Source organism: Dendropsophus ebraccatus, chromosome 1 (genome assembly GCF_027789765.1).
Source record: "Dendropsophus ebraccatus isolate aDenEbr1 chromosome 1, aDenEbr1.pat, whole genome shotgun sequence".
Taxonomy (NCBI): domain Eukaryota; kingdom Metazoa; phylum Chordata; class Amphibia; order Anura; family Hylidae; genus Dendropsophus; species Dendropsophus ebraccatus.
The window spans coordinates 76,409,684-76,431,434 of NC_091454.1; the positions used below are offsets into that span (position 1 = coordinate 76,409,684).

General features: G+C 45.1%; 1 protein-coding gene across 1 annotated transcript; it reads right to left on the reverse strand.

The window, feature by feature from the left end:
- Positions 1-6,520: 6,520 nt before the first annotated feature.
- Positions 6,521-20,364, reverse strand: NFYB (nuclear transcription factor Y subunit beta). Its single transcript, XM_069955622.1, has 7 exons — positions 20,237-20,364; positions 15,544-15,637; positions 13,067-13,200; positions 10,065-10,262; positions 7,815-7,896; positions 7,502-7,581; positions 6,521-6,972 (listed from the first exon to the last, which is right to left on the reverse strand). Exons 2-7 carry the CDS (start codon positions 15,635-15,637, stop codon positions 6,940-6,942), a joined length of 621 nt encoding a protein of 206 aa, XP_069811723.1. The 5' UTR covers positions 20,237-20,364; the 3' UTR covers positions 6,521-6,939.
- Between the last annotated feature and the right edge of the window lie 1,387 nt (positions 20,365-21,751).

Consider the following 21,751-nt stretch of genomic DNA (forward strand, 5'->3'; position numbering starts at 1 on the left):
AGTGGCCATGTAATTTTCATTGTTTGTCAAAGGTATATGTCTGGAGAATTACCCTTGGACTGATGCCATAGTTTAGCTATGCAGTGGCATCTGTGTACATTTGTGTGGCTATGCTGAGCCCTTCCCACTTCTCAAATAACTTACAATGGGCATGTGAGCTTCAGAACTGTATCGTGGAGCAGTTCTGGTGAGCACCATATGGATTGCTGGTTGCATGTTTATCACTTACCTGTTGAGATGGGACTTTTAGAAAAAGGCAAGCCAGGGGAGGCAGCATAGTGCTGGGAAACCTTGGGTCTTCGTATTCATGTAAATGTTACTTTGATACTAGCCAATCCAGGTATAAACCTTCATGGCTCTGGTAGTCCCCGAAATAGTTCAGGAATGGTTTGGAGAGCATAACAAAGAGTTCAGGGGGTTGACTTGGCCACCAGATTCCCTAGATCACAGTCCAATTGAGCATCTGTAGAGTGTGCAGGAAAAACAACTATGATCTATGAAGGCCCCATCGCACACCTTCAAGACTTAAAGGAGCTGCTACTAGGGTCTTGGTGGCTGATACCACAGGACACCCTCAGAGACCTAGATAAGTTCACTTTCATGGGTCAGAGCTGTTTTTGGGGCATACGTGGGACCTAGACAATATTGGTTAGGTGGATTTAATGCTGATCAGTGGTATGTATGTATACATATAATCTATATATAGTGCGTGTGTAATTTCTATAAAAGAATTGCAGTGGTGGAGACAATGACAAGAGCTTACTTTATTGATGTGCCTATATTCAGAACAATAAAGGGATCTTCTTTTCTTTCATGTTGCGGATAGTGCTTTGCTGGATAAATAGATTAAACAGAAGTTGGCATGATAGCCGCTTCCCACTGGTGTAAGTGAAGCAGCCACTACAGGGGGGCCTGTCAATCCAAGGGTCCAAGTAGGCCTTCTCCCATTTATCCCGTGTCTGAAGGGCATTGATATTTCTAATTCATTATTAAACGTGAATATGTAAGATGATATTTTATGCATATCCACAGCCCAGTGAACACCTAACTCCTGGGCTGTATCCCCATCTGTGGAGTTGGCACTAAACGCTGTGTATGGGAAATCTTAGCTGCAATAGGAACAGTTCAACATTTCTACAATGATGTATTTTCTATTAATATATAGAGGACTAACCCAATCTTTATATTGGCTACTGAAAGTTTTATTTTTGCTTCTAGATACTTAACATTTATAATGTGTATAGCAATGTACGTGTTTTCCAGAAATAGGAGCCTTTGGTTCAAACAGAATACTGTGGCTGGTATTAAAAGAATAATGTGTAATACCAGGGCAGAAATATGCAGATAGGATTAGTGCAAGAATCTGATCCAGTGTTGCCATTGTGCACCATTTACTCCTCTTCTCCTGCCGGTGTCCCATGCTGCCAAGTTGTACTCTTGTTGCTAGTGTGACATGCTAGTGGCTTAGCATCGACAGTGCTGACCCTGCCTGCCTTGTGCTGACGCTCGGTATTGGATTGTGAATTGTGTGGTGCAGGCCTTTATCGTGCCTCTTAGTATCCGTGTGTAATGCTGCCTTTTCTATACTCATACATGCAAGTTCATGTTAAATGGTTATGAGCCTTACCCAATGTTTACAAATCGCTCCAACTCATTGTTCCTATGTGAACATGTCCTATTAGATTCAAGCTTGCATTTGCACTAGTATTATCATTGACCTCATGCATGTGGCTTTATGTTGCAGCACTTTATGTTATAGTAGCCTGATGTTTGTCCATATGCAATGAATAAAACATCACAACCAATTGTGCGAGACCTCAGCGTGCAAATATCAGTGGTAATGGATGCAGATTTTTATGAACAGGAAATCTGCTTCTGCAAAGCATGCATCTTACAATATTGGCAGAATATTTAGGGTATAAAATAAAAAAATTTATATTTTGTACATTGCTGCTTATACATAGTAATCATTTTAGTTGTTTTTTAGTGTAACCATATTAGTGAATGAGTTAGTAGTCAATACAATATACATTTTGTGCTGTCATAAATTCTATATAAGAAATATATTGGTGTCAAAACTACATATTTGTATAAATATATCAGAGAATTTTGTGTATCTTGCATGAAGTTGCAGGGCTCTGACTAGCAGTGTTTAGATTTATGTGCCACAGACTGCATATCCTTAGCTTAAGGCTGGGTTCACACTACGTATATTTCAGTCAGTATTGTGGTCCTCATGTTGCAACCAAAACCAGGAGTGGATTAAAAACACAGAAAGGCTCTGTTCACACAATGTTGAAATTGAGTGGATGGCCGCCATATAACAGTAAATAACTGCCATTATTTCAATACAACAGCCGTTGTTTTAAAATAACAGCAAATATTTGCCATTAAATGGCGGCCGTCCAATCAACTTCAACATTGTGTGAACAGAGCCTTTCTGTGTTTTCAATCCACTCCTGGTTTTGGTTGCAATATGAGGACCACAATACTGACTTAAATATACGTAGTGTGAACCCAGCCTCAAGGTGTAATACAGGCTTAGAATAGTCCAGAGTTTGGATCCGCAATAATCCCAAGGAAAAAGTCACATGTGGCAGAAGTTTTGTGTGAAATATGCGAATCATGTACAGTGCCAGCAAATTGAATAATATTTTGTAAATCTCAACATGTAGTGCATATTTTAAAGTATGTTCACACCTACTATATACAGTGCAGATCTTTGCTGTGTATTATTAGATTATTTACACAGCAGTACATTCACACGTACTTCATCTGTTGAGGATTTCATGTTAGGGATTATATGCTGCTATTGTCAGCTATTTATTTATACTGATTGAATCTACAGTATAAAAATCCACAGCAGATTAAAGAGGTTGGCCACCTTTGCAAAGTTTATGGCAAGGACACACTTGTATAATGACACTCCTCCCCGACAAACCCCATTCCTAAGTGCGGCCAGTTAGCCCCACTGGCCATACATGGCTGCCCATAGAGGAGCATGTGACGTACACATTATTCTGCCTCCTCCATAGTAGAACACTGCACTCAAGCAGGCAGTGCAGTGGCGGAGTGATATGTATTGCCACTATGGATGTAGATGGATGGGGGAGCTGCATGGATGCACCCAGGGATGGGTTTGTCGGGGGCAGAGCTACAGAACGGCTGCATTGGAGCATCATTATGTGAGTGGCTTACTGCCCTCATTAGAAGACTGTACAGCATAGAAGCAGAGTGTCCAGGGATAAATCTGCTGCATTTTTGCTACATGTGGCTGTAGCTTTAGACTGGGGTTATCTAGTCCCTATTACTGAAAGCACCACCAAAAGTTTATTTTAGGAAGGTCTCTTTCACCTACCTGACACATCAATGGATCCTTATACAAGTTCAAGTGGATCACTGTGCTGCTTTCAGATAAGAGACTAAAGCTGGAATCTCCAATAACCTCCAGCACAAATGGCCAGGCATTGGTTAGAAATCATTGACCACCTCTAAGGCAGTCCTTTTTTTTTTTTTTTTTTTTTACACAGTCGAGTCACATTATTATGACTACCGGCTACTATCCAGAGTATTCATTGTGTGCATCACAGATAGCAGCTAGATGGGCTGAGAGTAATAGTATGTTTACACAGAGAGATTTATCTGACAGATTTTTGATGCCAGAGCCAGGAATGGACTATAAGCAGAGAACAGGTCCTAAAGGAAAGACTGGGATTTCTCTTTTTTTCAAATTCATTCCTGGCTTTGGCTTCCAAAATTGGCCAGATAAATCTCTCTGTGTAAACACACCATAAGGGTCCGTTTACACAAAGATTATCTGAAAACCAAAGCCAGAAACAGACTATAAACAGAGATTTCTTCTCTTTTCAAATACATTCCTGGCTTTGGCTTCAAATCTTTGGCAGCTTATCTTTCTGTGTAAATGGACCCTTACTCAATAAGTTCCTGGTAGGCTGTCACATAATTCATACAGCAAACATGACAATCAAGGTGGTTTTACAGATGGAATTAGGGGGCCAGGGTAGTACTTGGGAAGACTTGGTCGTGTCCTTTCAAGCAATGTTGGACAATTTTAGCCATGTGACAGGTTGTATTGTCTTATCCGCCCCAGGAAAGACAGTGGACAGTGAACATGTATGGGTGTATGCAATCTGCAGGGATGGTTTCATACCTAGATCTGTTGAGAGTGAAGAGATTTCTCATTCCATAACACTGCCGCGACCAGCTCGTGTCCCTCCAGCAATGGTTGCAGTTGTTTGTTCTCTGTTTGTTCTCTCATGTTTCTCGTTTAACACACCAACATTGATCTATTCGATGAGGCAGAAAATGACTCAGCAACTTATTCCAATGCTGCGGTGAAAACAGAAGTCTTTTCTGCCAATACTTTGTTAGCAGAGGTGCAGCGACCCCCCCCCCTCATCTCTTTCAAAGTCCCAAAAGCAATAAGAGTTTGCTGAACTGTTAACTTAGACCAGGAATAGGGACCTTCAGCCCTCCAGCTGTTTCAAAACTACAATTCCCATCATGCAACAGCTGGAGGGCTGAAGGTCCCCCACCCTGGTTTATTTTGGCTCTTATCTACTCCTTCATAGTTGACATACGCCATGACTCTTAACAATACACTTTCATCACATCAGTACATGAATGTTGGTCTGAAACCTTTTACAATTCTCATAAATTGCTCCTTTTACCATGACCGCAACAAGGGATATGTGTGCTTACAGCCTATAGCACACCATATAGACCAGCCAAGCCAGCTCATGACAGGGGACTTCCTTCATGAACTATGCACCGCTGACCTTAAAAGTTGGAAGTGGTCATAATGTGACTTAGCCGTGTAGAACCCCATAAGATCACAGCTTATCGTACCAAGTGAGACCCCTCAGTGTCAGGAGATACTGTGGATAAAAACATGATTTTAGAAAATGGCTTGTCCCTCCTGCTGGCTGCTAGCCATGCAGTCAGATTTCACGATAATGTGTTCATATCTCTACAACATAGTCATCCTTACAAAAATTCTAGGTCATGGTACATGAGTGGTTTATGGAAAGGCAAACACTGCTTTATCTGCATGCTATAATATACAGGGAATATAGTTTGCTTTTGCTCTATGGCACTTTTTTTTTTTACTTGTTTTGTGAAATATGTTTCACTTTTTTTAAACTGATAAATATTATTTCCCCATTTAAGCTTGTCAATTGTTTATTCTGACCAAATGCGCTTTGCTTATATTATAATGTATTTGTTAACTGTTTACAGTAAAATTAAATTTTGGCTTGAAACTTCATGTTATTAATGAAATAAACGTGTTATATTGTTTTAGATTGTGATTTTTAAATAGAATTTATTAGAGTTAACTTTCCCTTCAAGTCTGTATTTCACCCTACTAGGCGTCTTAGATCATAACGGGGATAAATGCCAAGTCAGAAGTCTTCTCAGAAGGAAAGCTTTTTCATACATAGATGGCTGTTTCTGGGTCATTGCTTCTCATCAGTACAGAGTAGGGTTCTGGCTGGCTGCAGAGGCCTATTGTCATGGGCCCAAAGAGATCATTTTTATTCTTGAGCAGAGAGTGTCATAAAGTATAGAGACTTATGGTCTTATTACATGGTGCGATAATGTGCTGAATCAGGCCGCTTTGGCCTGATGTCATAAAGACAATCATTGGCGGATGACAATTATCAGCTTATTGCATCTTTTGTTCTGAAAAAAATGTATTCATGCCCAAAGTGTACAATGAGTAAGTACATCACAGCACACTTTTTCAATCGCACTAAAAGAATGTTTTGATGAATTGTCAGACTGCTCTGAAACGGTCAGATGATGCCTGTGTGGTTACAGTTTTACCACCAATCCAGGTTAAGGGCTCGTTCCCACTGAGCAAAAGCAGCTGAATTTCTGCGCTGAATCAGCGCTGAAATTTCAGCCGTTAAAATAGGTGCAGAGCTAATTTCCATTGTGTTGAATGGAAATTCTGCTCTGCAGTTCACACAGTGGAATTTCCGCACTGAACTAATCCGCTTACCGCCAGAAGAATGAACATGTTCATTCTTCCGCTAGCGGAAGCCTATACAAATCAATGGGGCTCTGATTTTCTGTTTCAGCGCGGAATACAAGCGTAATACAAGCGGAAATTACTCGCTGAATCAGCGCGGAAATGGGGAAAAGGGGAGGGGAGGAGGATTCTAGTATATGTTCTGGTATAGTCTAGTTTACTCACCAAATACTCGCTGAATTTCAGCGCTGAATGCATGCGGATTCCTCGAGTATTCCGCGCTGAATTTGTCAAGAGCTGATTACGAGCTGAACACTTTCCTAGCAGAATACGCAGGGATTCTGCTTACATTCTGCTTATATTCTGCTCGGAATTCAGCGTCAGTTGATTTCAGGCGGAAATATTTCCTTGCGTAATCCGCTCCTTTTGCTCTGTGTGAACGTAGCCTAATGGAGAGGTTATTCTCTGCTCCTAGGATCAGATTTGAAGGCACCCATAAAAAAAATAAAACAAAGACATCAAAAGTAACATAATTTTCTTTATTTGATTTACAAAAGAAGTTACAATGATTCAATATGAAAATAAGAAACTGTCTACAAATCTCAGACAGTAATAAATCATTAATTTACAATGCATACAGGAGTCAGAAGAACAACTCTTGTACAAAAACAAAACCAACTCTAAATGGTTTTAAAATCCAATACTTAAAATCTATGAAATGGAGGGGGAAAAAAAGAAACCACAAAAAGGTGGTGTTTATTCACCCTATATCACATGCCCAAGGAAGCTACATTACAGCAACTCAATATACAAAAATTAAATTAAAATGAGAAAACAAAAACAAAAAACAAAGACCTCTCACTCCAATGCCGTTCAACATAGCATTCAAATATGTATAGCTTTCTTCCTGACTCGTGTTTGCAGAAGGTATGGGCAGCTTAAAATCAGGAAAACTGGATCTGTTGAACGCCAGATATCTGTGGATGACGAGAAAATAAAGAAGGATGTAGTGATAAAAAAAAATATATATATATATATACTGACAGACATAAAATAATGTAAAGATTCTTTATACAGTACAGCAGGTAGTCCTTTTTATTTAGGCTAGATTATATAACAAAGACAGTGATGCTAGTGAGAGGTGAGCGAACCTCCAACACACTCAGGTTTGACCAAACCTGAGTGCTCTGCATTTGATTACCGGTGGCTGAAGTTATTGGATGCAGCCCTAAGGCTGCCTGGAAAACAAGGATGCAGCTATAGGTTGTATCCACATTTTCCAGGGCTCCCCCTGGGGCTCTATCCAACTTCTTCAGCTACTAGAAATCAAATGGAAAGTGTTTGAGGTTTGCGCATCTCTTATTCTACTATTTTTGCTATGTAACATATTAACTGCCCTACTGATGATCATATCTGTCATAGAAGAAATCACACATCAGCATAGAGCATAAGAGTCATTATCAAACCCTGATCAATGTACATAAATCCTATCCTACTTTTTCATACCTGTTGATAAGAGGTTGTATAAACCATAACATTTGGCTGCTGTCCATCCGTGGTTATTAAACCAGCTGGTAACTGACCTGCTACAAAGCGAAAGACAAAAATCACATATTAATACTCAAACCATTACTTCAGTACTACACAGATCAAGAACAAATGCTTATAGACCTAGCAGGGCAGGTTGATTTTCAGGGAAGATGCTGACTACAGAACCCAGCAATCCCTTAACTTTGGTTCAGAAGAACCGCAAGAGCCAGTGGTTGAAGGAGCCGTTTCCATTCAGCTTTGCATATACAATTATTGTACTTGTACTTACTAAAGGCTTCATCTGTGAGTTCCTCCCCCAGGCCATCTGCTGTAGTAACCGTCCCTCCAATGCCCTTTTCACCTTTCATTGCCTTAAAAAAAAAATATATATCATATGGCTGATCAGTGCATACATCTTCCTACGTTCTGCAATCACATTTATTAGGGAAGAGTATGTACAACTTTATCAATTATATTTTTATTGGTCAGATCGCAATTTGGACAACAGGAGCAGAGAAATGAACATCTTGCTGCCTGTCCCAGGGCTGTCAGGGATTCCCATCAGTACATAATGGAGGGAATCTATCAAGACCAGCTATACACAGACCTGCGCCATGTCCAGGCGTGCACGTAGCAATCTCAGAAATCTATGCCAGCTCTGAGCAGGCGCCACCATCTCCACCATGTTTTACACATGCTTGCAGGTGCAAATCAGGGCCCACGGCCACAACTTTCTGCACCCCTCGACAAGCAGGGCTTAGATCACCAAAAAGGATTTTTTTGCACAAACTGCATTGGCTGTTTATTAGTGTCAGTCTCTATAATAGAAACTGCCCTTTCAAAATGGAGAGATTGTGATAAAAGGAGTGCATCAATAACACAGTCAGACATTCTTTATGGCCATTGGTACTGATGTAATTGCTTCCATTATTTCATGTACCACAGCAGATACGTTGGATCTCGCTAAATTACAATGGATCAGTCAGCTTTCTGAGGCCACAACAAATCTTCAGGTTAAGCATACAGAATAGTGAGGCAATCTAACATACAGGCATTTGAAGATAAAATTGTAGACTATATTAAATGCACACACAGACAAGGACCTATAACTGGCCTGGACAGAAGTTTATGGGCTTTTGTGAATATAAACTACATTATCTTCACATGCCAGAATGCTGGATTACTTAGGGTTAGTGATGAGTGAACTTGCCAAACGTTTGGGTTTATCAAAACCTAAATGCTCAGAATCTGACTCTCGGCGGCTGGAGAAGTTGGCTACGGCCCTAGGGAGTCCTGTAAAACATGGATACAGTCATAGGTACACAAGTTCGGCAAAATAATTTATCACAACTTAGGGCCTTTTTACATAATCCATTTAAATGGTCGCACAAATAATTGGGCTATCAGATGCACATCCCGTTTGAACGGAAAGCTGTGTGGCCTATAAGGATGATTTTACCGGCTTTAATAAAAATCCACCGGTCCTTTTACACAGGCCAACTATTTGGTAAATGCGTGCTCCTAGAAATCGGCCTACATAAGATTGCCTTTTGACAAAGAGGCCAAGCCAGCAAGTAGAAGCAAAGACAAAGGTGAACATTGGGCAAATTGCACTGCGGTTTGTTATACGGCCCCTTACCCTGCTATATTTGGTCTCTCTGCATCTATTCAGAAATTCTGTAAGTTTAGATGAAGACCCATGTGCACTGCTCTTCCACAAAATAGTTCTCTAGGTATAACAACATGGGTGGCAGCCACTTTTATGAGCATTACTCTATTTCCTATAGAAAACCACCCTGTTGGATTCAATTTACGCCTCATGTATCTCTTGTTACTTGCAGCAACCCCTCAAGCCCATCTATTCTGGAGAATGCACAGGGTCGCTGAAATTGAATTATTCTTCAATTTCAGAATCACATGTCGTTGATTTATTTAGTGACAGAAAATGAGTGAGCTGCCAGCATTCTGCATGCCTTACATAGTACAGCAGCAAACTGAACACCTGTTACGAAGCATTATGCAGCAGCCAGTGCCACCTGTTCCTATGCATTAAGCAGGTCTCATGCGTCTGGGGACATAACAAGCCTCCAGCTTCAGTTACAAGCTTCCAGATTTTTACTGTACTTAAAGAGGACCTGTCACCCCGCGTGCTGGGGTGACAGGCTCCCGACCCCCCGTTAGAGCCCCCTATACTCACGTGATCCCGCTTCCTGAGCCGGTCGGGTCACGGAGATACCAGCGCCCAAAGCCCGGCGCGCGCTCACAGGAGAGTCCGATGCCCATAGAGAATGACGGAGCATCGGACTCCCCATTCATTCTCTATGAGCGTCGGACTCTCCTGTCAGCGCGCGTGCCGGGCTTCGGACGCTGATATCTCCGTGACCCGACCGGCTCAGGAAGCGGGACCCAGCGGGATCACGTGAGTATAGGGGGCTCTAACGGGGGGTCGGGAGCCTGTCACCCCGGCACAGGGGGGGGGGGGTGACAGGTCTCCTTTAACACAAACTGATTTCACCCCCACAAGGACAACAGTACCAACCTCTCTGAATTTCTGAAGATATAACTTTAATGGCTCAACGTAACTGTCAAACCCCAAGGTTGACATGGCAAAGAGAATGTCTTCTCCATTGATGGTTTTCCGCTTCTCCTGATGACACCTCTCACTTGCTTCAGAGGTTATAAAGCTAATAAACTCACTCACACATTCTTGCACACACTCCTTGGCATCTTTTGCTATCTAAAAAGAACAAGAAAGGAGAAACTGGTTAGACGGACAGAATTCTAACTGCTTCAGTGGCAAGATAATGTACAGAACTCTATACAACCTGAAAAAGTACAAGGAGAAGTCATGTATGGTAATAAGTAAACTGGAGTAAGTAAAAGGTTCTGGACACTATATAGGCCCAGATATATTCATCTCTGCATCACTGTACTATAGCATTGAAGAGAACAGGCAATACTTTAATACCATGCACTGCTGTTACTAAAAGTATAGAATGCTAAGACAAGTGAGATGCACTAACTCAGCACAACTACTGCACAAATATTGCAGCTGTCTGTATCCTGCTCGCTTTGTACACTGGGATTGTTAATTGGGTTAGCAGCTGGCTGACAGAGGTTGGAGGAGTAAGCACCCCACTAATCTGATATTGAAGACAGAGAGATAAGCACGCTTGGGTCCGCCTGAACCCGAGACCGTGCCATTTCATTACCAGAAGCTAAAGAAGTTGGATGCAGCCCTAGGGAGTCCGTGAAATCAGCGAGCCTTAGGGCTTTAGCCACTGGTAATCACATTTCGCACACTCGGGTTTCACGCATCTTTAGTGACAGGACATCAATATGCCAATGCCAGAAAACATCTTAAAAATAGCAGAGCCTCAAGGGAAGCCTGACAAACCCAATATCCGCCAATGCAGTCATAGCTGTTATAACAGACATCATACTACTGAGAGATTAGTGCAACCTATGGCTGTATCCATGTTTTCTGGATTCCCTAGGGCCGCATCTAACTTTTTCAGCCGTCAGTATTCAAATTCCAAACAATCACACTCGAGCATGCTCGAGTTGCGTTCATTGCGGGCTAGGATTTGCAGCAATCTAATACGTTATCCGCCTGGTTCTTTTATTTCCTGTATATTAGTAATGAATTATATAAGCTTTAGATGACTTAGTATAATGCTGCGTTTACACGGAACAGTTATCGTTCGAATTTTCGCAATAACGATCGCATTTAAGCGATAATCGGCTCGTATAAACACAGTGAACGATCAAGCGACGAGCAAGAAATCGTTCATTTTGATCTTTCAACATGTTCTCAAATCATTGTTCAAAGATTCACCCTATGTGAAAGATTGACTTAAAGGAGAAGTCCGGCCAAAATTATTTTTTTTATATGTTATTACTTATGAAAAGTTATACAATTTTCTAATGTACATTATTTATGGGAAATGCTCATATACTGCTATTTCCCTTAATTTAGTGTATCAGGAAGTGTTAGAATTCTCTCACATCCAGTGACGTCACCACGAAAGGTGTAATTCCTATGGAGTGTCCAGCAGGGTTAGTGAGTGCCATTGACTTCTATATATAGTGCGCCCCTGCTGGACACTCCATAGGAATTACAATGTATGTAATGTTATGCACTGTACTTTTGGGGACATCATGAATACATTTAAAGAATACTTTGGGGAGCAAGTGTCCTTGCTCCCCAAAGTATCCCATAAATGTATTCAATGAATACATTTGCTGGGCACCGAGCAGGGAGGGAGAGAGGTGCTATCTACCTCCCCCCTCCTTGCTCGGTGCTGGGAACATATACAAAGTACTACTCCCCCATTATCTGCAGATAATGGGGGAGTAGTACCTGTGCTATGCCTATCACCGCCGCCGCCGCTCACACAGGGGCTGCCTCTGACTGCTGCTCACTCCCACCCGCCCGCGCCGCTACTGACTATCCAGCCGGCCGCGCCGCTCCTCACTATCCCTGACTCCCGCCCGCACGCCCCATTCCTCACACTATCTGGCCGCCGCTCTCTGCTCATGCATGACGGCCGCGTCAGCCCGCCCCCACCCCGGCCGGGGACACCAGGAAGTGCCGTGCTCCCGGCCGGGGTGGGGGCGGGCTGACGCGGCCGTCATGCATGAGCAGAGAGCGGCGGCCAGATAGTGTGAGGAGCGGTGAGGAACGGGGCGTGCTGGACACTCCATAGGAATTACACCTTTCGTCGTGACGTCACTGGATGTGAGAGAATTCTAACACTTCCTGATATACTGCTATTTCCCTTAATTTAGTGTATGAGCATTTCCCATAATTAATGTACATTAGAAAAATGTATAACTTTTCATATGTAATAACATAAAAAAATAATTTTGGCCGGACTTCTCCTTTAAGCGATCTTAAAAATGATCGCAATAATGATTTTTCTAATGAATTTTCTAACGATGTATTAGTCTAAATGCTGATCGTTATGAAAACCAAATTGTTGCTTCAAAATAGTTATTCAATATGCCATGTTTGGATCATTGTGACATTACTGTTTTCTTTAAAAATGTACATATAAAACAAACTAAAATATTAAATGCAACAACGTTAAAAAATATTTCCGTTAATTTTTGATGTGGGAGCACTGACTTCACTCATCAATAAATATTCATTTGTGGATGCTACCTATCCCACCAGAACACTGTAGTTGCCAGCCTGATGCATTGCCTGCTGGATATGCAGTTTTTTCTATGATGGTGAGAGGGAAGGAGGCTCCCTTATCACAAGACACTTTATTATTATATAGTAGTGCAATGAATGTTATACAGCTATTATATAGCGTCACTGTGCTACATCATAGCAGCTAGTAAAAGTGAACACGCCCATAACAAACTAAGCCAAAGAAAAAGCTGAAATGAGGAATGTTGCCTTTTCTAGGTTCTCACAGGAAAAAAAGACTAAATATCTTCGCACCTCTTCTGCCAGAAGTATAGTATTGACTGAAGGTGCAAAATGAGCCTGAACGGTAGGTAAGAAAAAGTGGAATCTGTAGACATTACTTTTCCTGTCTGTGGTATGGCATTTTTCATTATCCTTGCCACATTGGCAATTGGGAGGTAAATATCTTGCTCTCTGAAGCTCTCTTTTGAGCCATTTGTGTCGTCTGGGTCATTTAAGCTGTCTTCTGTGTCTCCTGTAAGAAATTAACAAGTGCATGTCGTCAGCAACATAGGTATAAACTGAAATATTCAGACGGGTTTCAAATTAAGGGGTGAGGGGGGGGGGGGGATAACAAAACCCACATTCATTATACATTTTAACATGTTCTGTTTCAATCAAAATCTCTGCCTATAAATAGAAATCTGCACTGTTTACTTCCAGAAGAAGATAAAGATGTCCTGGTCATGTGATAAGTGAATAAAATAAAAAGGAATTAAGGTACTCACGGTCAGCGCTGTCCACATAGAGAAGTGGCCGAAAGATTTAGAGGTCAGTATCTACTACAGCCATGTGTAATGCTTCATCAGCAGTGAAGCATTACACATGGCTGTAGTAGATACTGACCTCTAAATCTTTCGGCCACTTCTCTATGTGGACAGCGCTGACCGTGAGTACCTTAATTCCTTTTTATTTTATTCACTTATTCTCTCCACGGTCCCCATTATTTTGGGAGCATCCTGTGTTTTTGGTACAGTCAGCTTAGCAGTCCCTAGAGGTAGTAGGCCCCTATACAGAGGACTGTCACCTAACAAGACCCTGGATTTGGAGTTGTACCCTGTGGAGGGGTGATATGCACAAAGCCCAAGTGGCATCCAGGTCAGCACCTTCTCACATAATCCTTATCCTTGGTGTATTGAGGTATCACACGAGGCGCCGGTGCCCGCTTTCTTCTTTTTCTCTCCCTGGTCATGTGATGGGACACACGGCCCCAGGGCTTGTTACAAGACACGGCTCCGTTACCTACAGCATGACGAGTCCTGCTGCTGCAAGACGTCACATGATCAGGACACGGATTCGTCCTGTAAAGTGTATAAGTGTTTCCATGGAATGACTGCAAGCAAGCTATGGGGCCTCTTCTGTTAGTAAAACATGGCTCATCAAACATGTGTTTTTAATGTTTTATGAAGAGAAAGGGAAAATGTATGACTTTAAAGGTGGGATATTTTTTTTTCTGTCTCACAAGGGGACTGTTACAGTTATCATTAGATCACTACTATAATACACTGCACTAGTTATATAGTTCAGTGTACTGACCCTGTTAGTAGAACGCTGACAGGCGCTGTAACTGGCCATGCAGACACAGCTGGGTGCTCAGGCATCCAAGGCAGCCTTGGGGCCTTCACATCACCACTGGAGACCTCATCATCTGGAAGCTGCACACTCTTTACGTGCCATGGTCACAATCTGACAGCGGCATGTAATGGGGTAACCTACCAGGAACTGAGGTTTCTCAGCTTCTGGTAGAAACAGTGGGGGTCTGGCTCTTATAACAACCGAGCTCCTGCAGTACCTTAAGCCCTTATTACATGGGGCGACTAGAGGAGCAAACGAGCACTGTCAGCGCACATTTGCTCCCTGTTTCCCACTCACTGCTATTACACACCGCAGCTGCGAGCGGGTGAGTACAGGGGGATCCACGGGGAGCTGGGGGGGGGGTGATCGCTAGATCGTCTGGACAGCCCATAAGGGATAGCAGCGGTCTGCTGCTGCCACTCCTATTCCACGGAGCGATGGCGGCAGATCCCTACTATATTAGTTGTTTGTCTTTCAACATGTTGAAATACGACAGCGACGATCAGCCAACATCGTTCGTATTGGCTGATCATTGCCTTCTATTACACTGAACGATTATCGGCCTTTATTCTAGGCCCACCATGAAAAGGTAAAACTGGAGGGGGACCTGCTACAACTGGGGTTCTATTTGTAGTTTGAGCCTTTATAATTCAATTCATGGACATTAGAGGGGACAGCCACCCTGAACAAAGAAACTGATAACCAATCATCTGGATAGGCCATCAATGTTCCATTGGCAAGGAATCTGCAGCTTCTTCTCTGTGATTACATGTGATTATTCTTGTATATGCTTTGTTTACTTGAATGAAATAACACTGCAGTATGATACATTGCTGCTACAAATAGGATGCCATTACACAAAAAAAGAGAATGCATCGCTTAGACTTGTTTTGACTGATTAGAGGCGAAACATGTTCCTTTTTCCTAATATGATTACATCTTCTGATGCTATTTTTGTTTAATTTTATTTAGTAAATTTTTTTTTTTTTTTTACAGCTTTCAGTAACATGCTTTATTGCAATACTGATGGGCATAGACATAATGAACATCTCCAGACCCTATTCTTTGTATGGGACACATTTGTGAGCATGCTTTGTGGGCTAATTCTACAGAAGAGTTGATCGGCGTGGGTGTTATACATTGGAGTCCTACTAATCGAATACTGATGGCCATTGTTTTCGCCCCCCACTCTTATAAACAGTATCAACAAGCAGGATAGAGACCATATTGTTTCTGGACTTACCATCATGAGGCTGTATTACATAGTGGCTTCCACCAATATAGTCAGCAGAAATTCCTAACTGGGACGTGTCTGTGGTAGAGTTATCACCATCCATCTAGTGAAGGACATACATGGTTAGACCACCGTTATGTTAGATTGCTCAGATCACATATGATATTATCAAACAAGCAACTACTCCAGTCCAATGGTCAGTTGGGCTGTAGCTCCATGTGCTGTCACTATCAACTTAAAGGGAACCAATCTGCATGACTGTGCCAATATGGTTCTCAGAATAAATCCACTGTGCAGCTCGCGGAACATAACAGCCGCGGCTGTAGCAGTAGCTTTACAAAGATGAAAAATAAGTTTTACTATGCCGTGCAAGGCCAGAAGAGTGGTGGCAACCAGTCATCGCGGGGAGGGGAGCCGCCTGTGACTAGTCACGGCTCTCTGCCCATTAACACACAGTGCAGGGATGATCGACAGGCAGAGAGGCCACTATTTGGTCTCTCTGCCTGTCAATCATCCCCGCACTGCACGCTGACGCGCAGCTTCCCGCCCAGATGACTAGTTGCCGCCGCTCTCCTGGCATAAGACATCTTTTTCCCCTTTGTAAAGCTACCGCTGCAGATGCGACTGGTAGGTTTCACGATCTGCACAGTAGATCTATACTGTGCTGCTGGAAACCATATGGGCACAATCATGCTAATTTATTCCCTTTAAGATATTATGGAATTCCCTGTATTGTGGAGCCGCCATAACTGCTTTATTTTAGTTTCTGCTCCTAGCAGACAGAACACTCCTGGCAGTAAGTGCAGCACCCAGTGGCAATAATGGAATAATACGGAGGGTGCAGGGGACATTATGGATTGTAATCAAGTGCCTACTATTCAATGACTGGTAGGATGGAAAGCTAGTCATCATTTTTCTGTAATATTTCAGTATGGAGAGGGGGGGGTATTCATTTTAGACGTCTTATACACAGCAGACGCTGTCTTCTTTGTTTGGAAGCACAATGTGAGGGGGCAGGGCACTGCGATACAACACAGGTCTTCATTATCCAGACACATCCATAATATGTAGAGTGTAAGCTCTTATGGGCAGACCCCATTCTGTCTTGTCTTTATTACTGGTGGGTTATTTCCCCAATCGCTAAGCACAGCCGAATATGGTGGCAATATATAAAGACTTATTGTTATATATAGGTTATAACAGCTGCTCAATGCTGGATTCTATAGATAGGCCATACACATTAGATAAAGGGAAGACAAATTCACCGCTATCACCAGGATCGGACTACATTCTGGTGTGTATGGGCCTCTCTATGGCAGGGGAATGGAGTGTGCCGGGGTACCAACAATCCTTTGTTCCTTTGGAACCTCTGGCACTGGCTCAGGGTGTTACGCAGCAGGCTCCCATTTACATAGCTGCTTAGATACCTCCATGTGCATAGGATAGATCAGTGATTGCAAACCTTGACACCCCAGCTGCTACAAAACTACAATTCCCATCATGCCTGAACAACCAAAGCCATATCTTTGGATGCCCAGTAGAGATGAGCGAACCGGGTTCGGGTTGATCAGAACCCGAACGTTCGGCATTTGATTAGCGGTGGCTGCTGAACTTAGATAAAGCTCTAAGGTTGTCTGGAAAACATGGATACAGCCAATGACTATATCCATGATTTCCACATAGCCTTAGGGCTTTATCCAAGTTCAGCAGCCACCGCTAACCAAATGCCGAAAGTGCGGGTTCGGATGGACTCGAGCATGCTCGAGATTCGCTCATCTCCAATGCCCAGGTATGATGGTGATTGTAGTCTTGCAACAGCTGGAGTGTCGAGGTTAGCCATCACTGGAATAGATCCATAGGCCCCCATATCCCCGGCGGAGGCTAACAGGGTCTCGGTTCGGGGCTGGGCTCGGTTCGGGACATAACAGTGGTTTGCTGGATGCTATAGATCTGTTATTCCACTAAAACTGAACGGTGTAGTCTTGTACCATGAGATGACTGACAGATAGACATCGAGCAGAGACCGCTTACTGCAGCCTAAAGTCACTCTAACGCTCTTCTCCCCAATAAAACAGACATCTGCCAGCCTGCGTAAATGAACTGTACAGGGCCCCCCACCCCCTCTGTGCCCACTGCAGTGTATAGTGTCACCTTCTCATGACAGCTCTATTATTCTGTAGCTGCATATAACCCTATAGGCATACAGTGCTAGGCTGCATCATATGTACATGGAGTCACTTGAGGGTGACATGCTGTGTGTCCATGGGTCACATGAGGACGCTGCGCTGTGTGTACATGGGATCCAGGAGCTTTGTGCACCATATATACAATGTCTACAAGTAGAATAGAATTCATTGTACATACATAGAGGAAATGCAGCACCCCTCCCCCTGCACATACATGGAGAATACATTGTACAGCTCTCCATTGTGTGCACAAAGGGGTTACATGTATCCTAGATTGTAAGCTCACAGAAGCCACTAGAGCCCCTCCCTATTGTACGTGTATACACAGGTTATATGTGGCCCCCACTGTATGCCTCTGGATAGCTATCATTGTTCCAGATACTAGAGCTGTCCCCTCAAGCAGGATAACCACAAACTACAACCGCACAGCAGAGCCACACGCTGTACAGTACACACTATAGCCACACGCTGTACAGTACACACCACAGCCACACAGCAGAGCTGCACACTGTGGAGCATACACTGCAGCCGCAGAGCTGGTCCCATACAGTACACACTACAGCCACACAGCAGAACTGCAGTGTGCAGCACACACAGCAGTACAGCGGTGCCATACACTGACTACAGCAGCACACTATACAGCACACTGTGCAAGTATACACCACAGCCGCACACCTAAACTACAGCCGCACACCGTGCAGTATCATACACAGTGGATAGTTGCGCACACAGTCACACACCTTCACTACAGCAGAGCCATACACCAGAACTACAACCGCACACTCTACAGCCGCGCAGCAGAGCCTCATACCATGCAGTACACACCACAGCCATACACTGTGACTAGAGCTGCACACTATGCAGTATTCACCACAGCCATACACTGGACTACAGCCGCACACTCTGCAGTAAACACCACAGCCATACACCACTATGCAGTACACACCACAACCATACACTGACTACAGCCACACATTATGCAGTACACTGTGACTACAGCCACACACACCAGTCGTACACCGTGACTACAGCCGCACATCACTATGCAGTACACACCACAGCCGTACACCGTAACTACAGCCGCACACTATGCAGTATACACCACAGCCATACACCACTATGCAGTACACACCACAGCCATACATTGTGCAGTACACTGTGAGTACAGCCACACACACCAGTCGTACACTGTGACTACAGCCGCACACACCACAGCTATACATCACTATGCAGTACACACCACAACCATACACTGACTACAGCCGCACATTATGCAGCTATGCAGTACACACCACAACCATACACTGACTACAGCCGCACATTATGCAGCTATGCCGTATACACCACAGCCATACACCACTATGCAGTACACCACAGCCATACACTGACTACAGCCGCACATTATGCAGTACACTGAGTACAGCCACACACACCAGTCGTACACTGACTACAGCCGCACATCACTATGCAGTACACACCACAGCCATACACTGTGACTACAGCCGCACACTATGCAGTATACACCACAGCCATACACTGTGACTACAGCCGCACACTATGCAGTATACACCAGCCATACACTGACTACAGCCGCACACTATGCAGTATACACCACAGCCATACACTGACTACAGCCGCACACTATGCAGTATACACAGCCATACACTGACTACAGCCGCACACTATGCAGTATACACAGCCATACACTGTGACTACAGCCGCACACTAAGCAGTATACACCACAGCCATACACTGTGACTACAGCCACACACTATGCAGTATACACCACAGCCATACACTGTGACTACAGCCGCACACAATGCAGTATACACCACAGCCATACACTGTGACTACAGCCGCACACTATGCAGTATACACCACAGCCATAAACTGACTACAGCCGCACATTATGCAGTATACACCACAGCCATACACTGTGACTACAGCCGCACATTATGCAGTACACTGAGTACAGCCACACACACCAGCCATACACTGTGACTACAGCCGTACACACCACAGTCATACACTGTGGATACAGCCGTACACACCACAGCTGAACACGGTGCAGTACACACCACCGCCGTACACCGTGACTCCAGCCGCACAGCAGAGCCTACACCGTGCAGTACACAGTACAGCCGCGGGGCCCCGGAACAATGCGCAGCGCCGAGCACACAGACAATGGAGCCGCAGTGTGCTCGGCGGATGCCCCCTCCTCCCGCCAGCACTGCACTCCGTCCCCGGGATCCTGAGCTCCCCGGAGCACGCAGCAGGACGGGGAGGCCGCACAGCCGGAGCTCCCCCATCACACACGGCGGGCACAGACTAGACGGCCGGAGCGCGGCAGCGCTGACAATGGGAGACATGTCCCGCTCGGCCGCCCGCTCCCGCCGTCTCGGTACCAGCTCGAGCACTATGGTGAGGCGGCGGCACAGACACTGCCGGCTCCGGACATTTCATTTGAGCTACAGGGAGAATCGGTTAGCGATCATTGGCCGAAGCCAGGCACAAACCTCCAGTGCGGCCCTGGTTGGCTCCCTGCACGAATCGGCTGTTTGGTTGGACAGAAAATGGCTGCGAAGGAGCCAGTCCCAGCGCGGAGCGGCGCTTCCAGGACTCGTCCTCCCCTCCCTCCGCTCACAAGCCAGGGCTGCTGTTCCAATGAGAGGGCGACACCCCCTCCGCTTCTGTCACTGCGCAGCCGCCAACGCGTTCCGCCCTCTATAGCGTCATCGGCAATGGCTCTTCCGGGAACTAACTCTTCCACCCGCCTTTCGGCTCTTCCGAGGAGTCAGCTTGTCGTCCTCCTGTTCTCACTACGTGACACCACGTCTGCACTGACTCCAGCTAAGCGCTCTTCTAAGCTGAGGTTACCTCCCGCCGCCTTGGCTGTTACAGAAGAATAGTAGCACCCCGCCTCCCCGAACACTCCTGTCCCATATACTGTAGATACCAGGTCTGTAGGTTGTTATACAGCTATAGCAGCATCCAGTAGCACAGGTTACAGTCTACTGAGAGGTGCCCGTCCCGCCAATCCGGCCCAAGACAGAACTTCCAAAAAGATGACTCCTCTTCCTGTTACCCCATGCAGTATTAACCCCTCTTGTTACCCCAAGTATTGAATAACCCCCTTCCTGTGACCCCCATGTTGACCTCCTCAAAGGGAGGTCTTATGTGACTTCAAGTATTGGTTAACCCCTTCCTGTGCCCCCCAGTCAGAGAATCCCCCCTCCTGTCCCTCCAAGTATAGTGTCACGGCCGCGGCGGCGCCCCGTGCTCCGGACCGCCGCCGCGACCTCTCCATGCAGCTGCCGGGGTCCATGTACAGGGACCCGGCGCTGCTACTAGTTCGGCCCCGGGGGGCGCCTTACCTCGCCCCCCTCCTGTCACCCGCTGTGCCGGCCGGCGCGCGCGTCCCCGCCTCCTAGGGCGCGCGCGCGCGCCGGCTGTCTCAGATTTAAAGGGCCAGTCCGCCCCTTATTGGAAGGTGCACTAATCACTTCCTATAAATTCCAGCCCTGCCCCACTACAGGGGTTGGAGCCTCTACATGCTTCCCATAGCGTTTGGCCCAGCTCCTTGTTCCTGATTCCTGTCCGCTACCTGGTCCCTAGTCCTCGTTCCTGGTTCCTGCTCCTCTGTTACACTATTGCTTCTGTGTTCAGCCTGTCGCCTGCGGTTACGCCTACAGACCTCTGCCAGCACCATCTCCTGCCTACTGCTCCTGCCTCGCCTGCCGTCACTAGCAACCAAGCCAGGGGTAGCGACCTGGCGGTCGCCTGCCGCAGCAGGTCCATCCCGCCTAGCGGTGGGCTCTGGTGAAAACCAGCGGCCCCTTAGACTCCGCTCCCTGGTGAGGTCAGTGCCATCACTAGTGAGGGTCCAGTGGATCCACTACTCCAGGCGTTACAGTAGACTCCGACCATGGATCCCGGCGAGGTGCCTGATATCCGTGAAGTAGCCCGAGTGGTCGCCCTACAGGCTCATCAGATCCAGCAACAGTCACAGCTGATCCAACAACTGACTGCAG

Coding starts and splice junctions, on each gene's coding strand:
- NFYB (XM_069955622.1), bottom strand. CDS start 15,637: ATGGATGGTGATAACTCTACCACAGACACGTCCCAGTTAGGAATTTCT. Junction 10,263..13,066: donor CCATACCACAGACAGGAAAA/GTAATGTCTACA, acceptor TGTTCTTTTTAG/ATAGCAAAAGATGCCAAGGA. Junction 6,973..7,501: donor ATACAACCTCTTATCAACAG/GTATGAAAAAGT, acceptor CGTCATCCACAG/ATATCTGGCGTTCAACAGAT.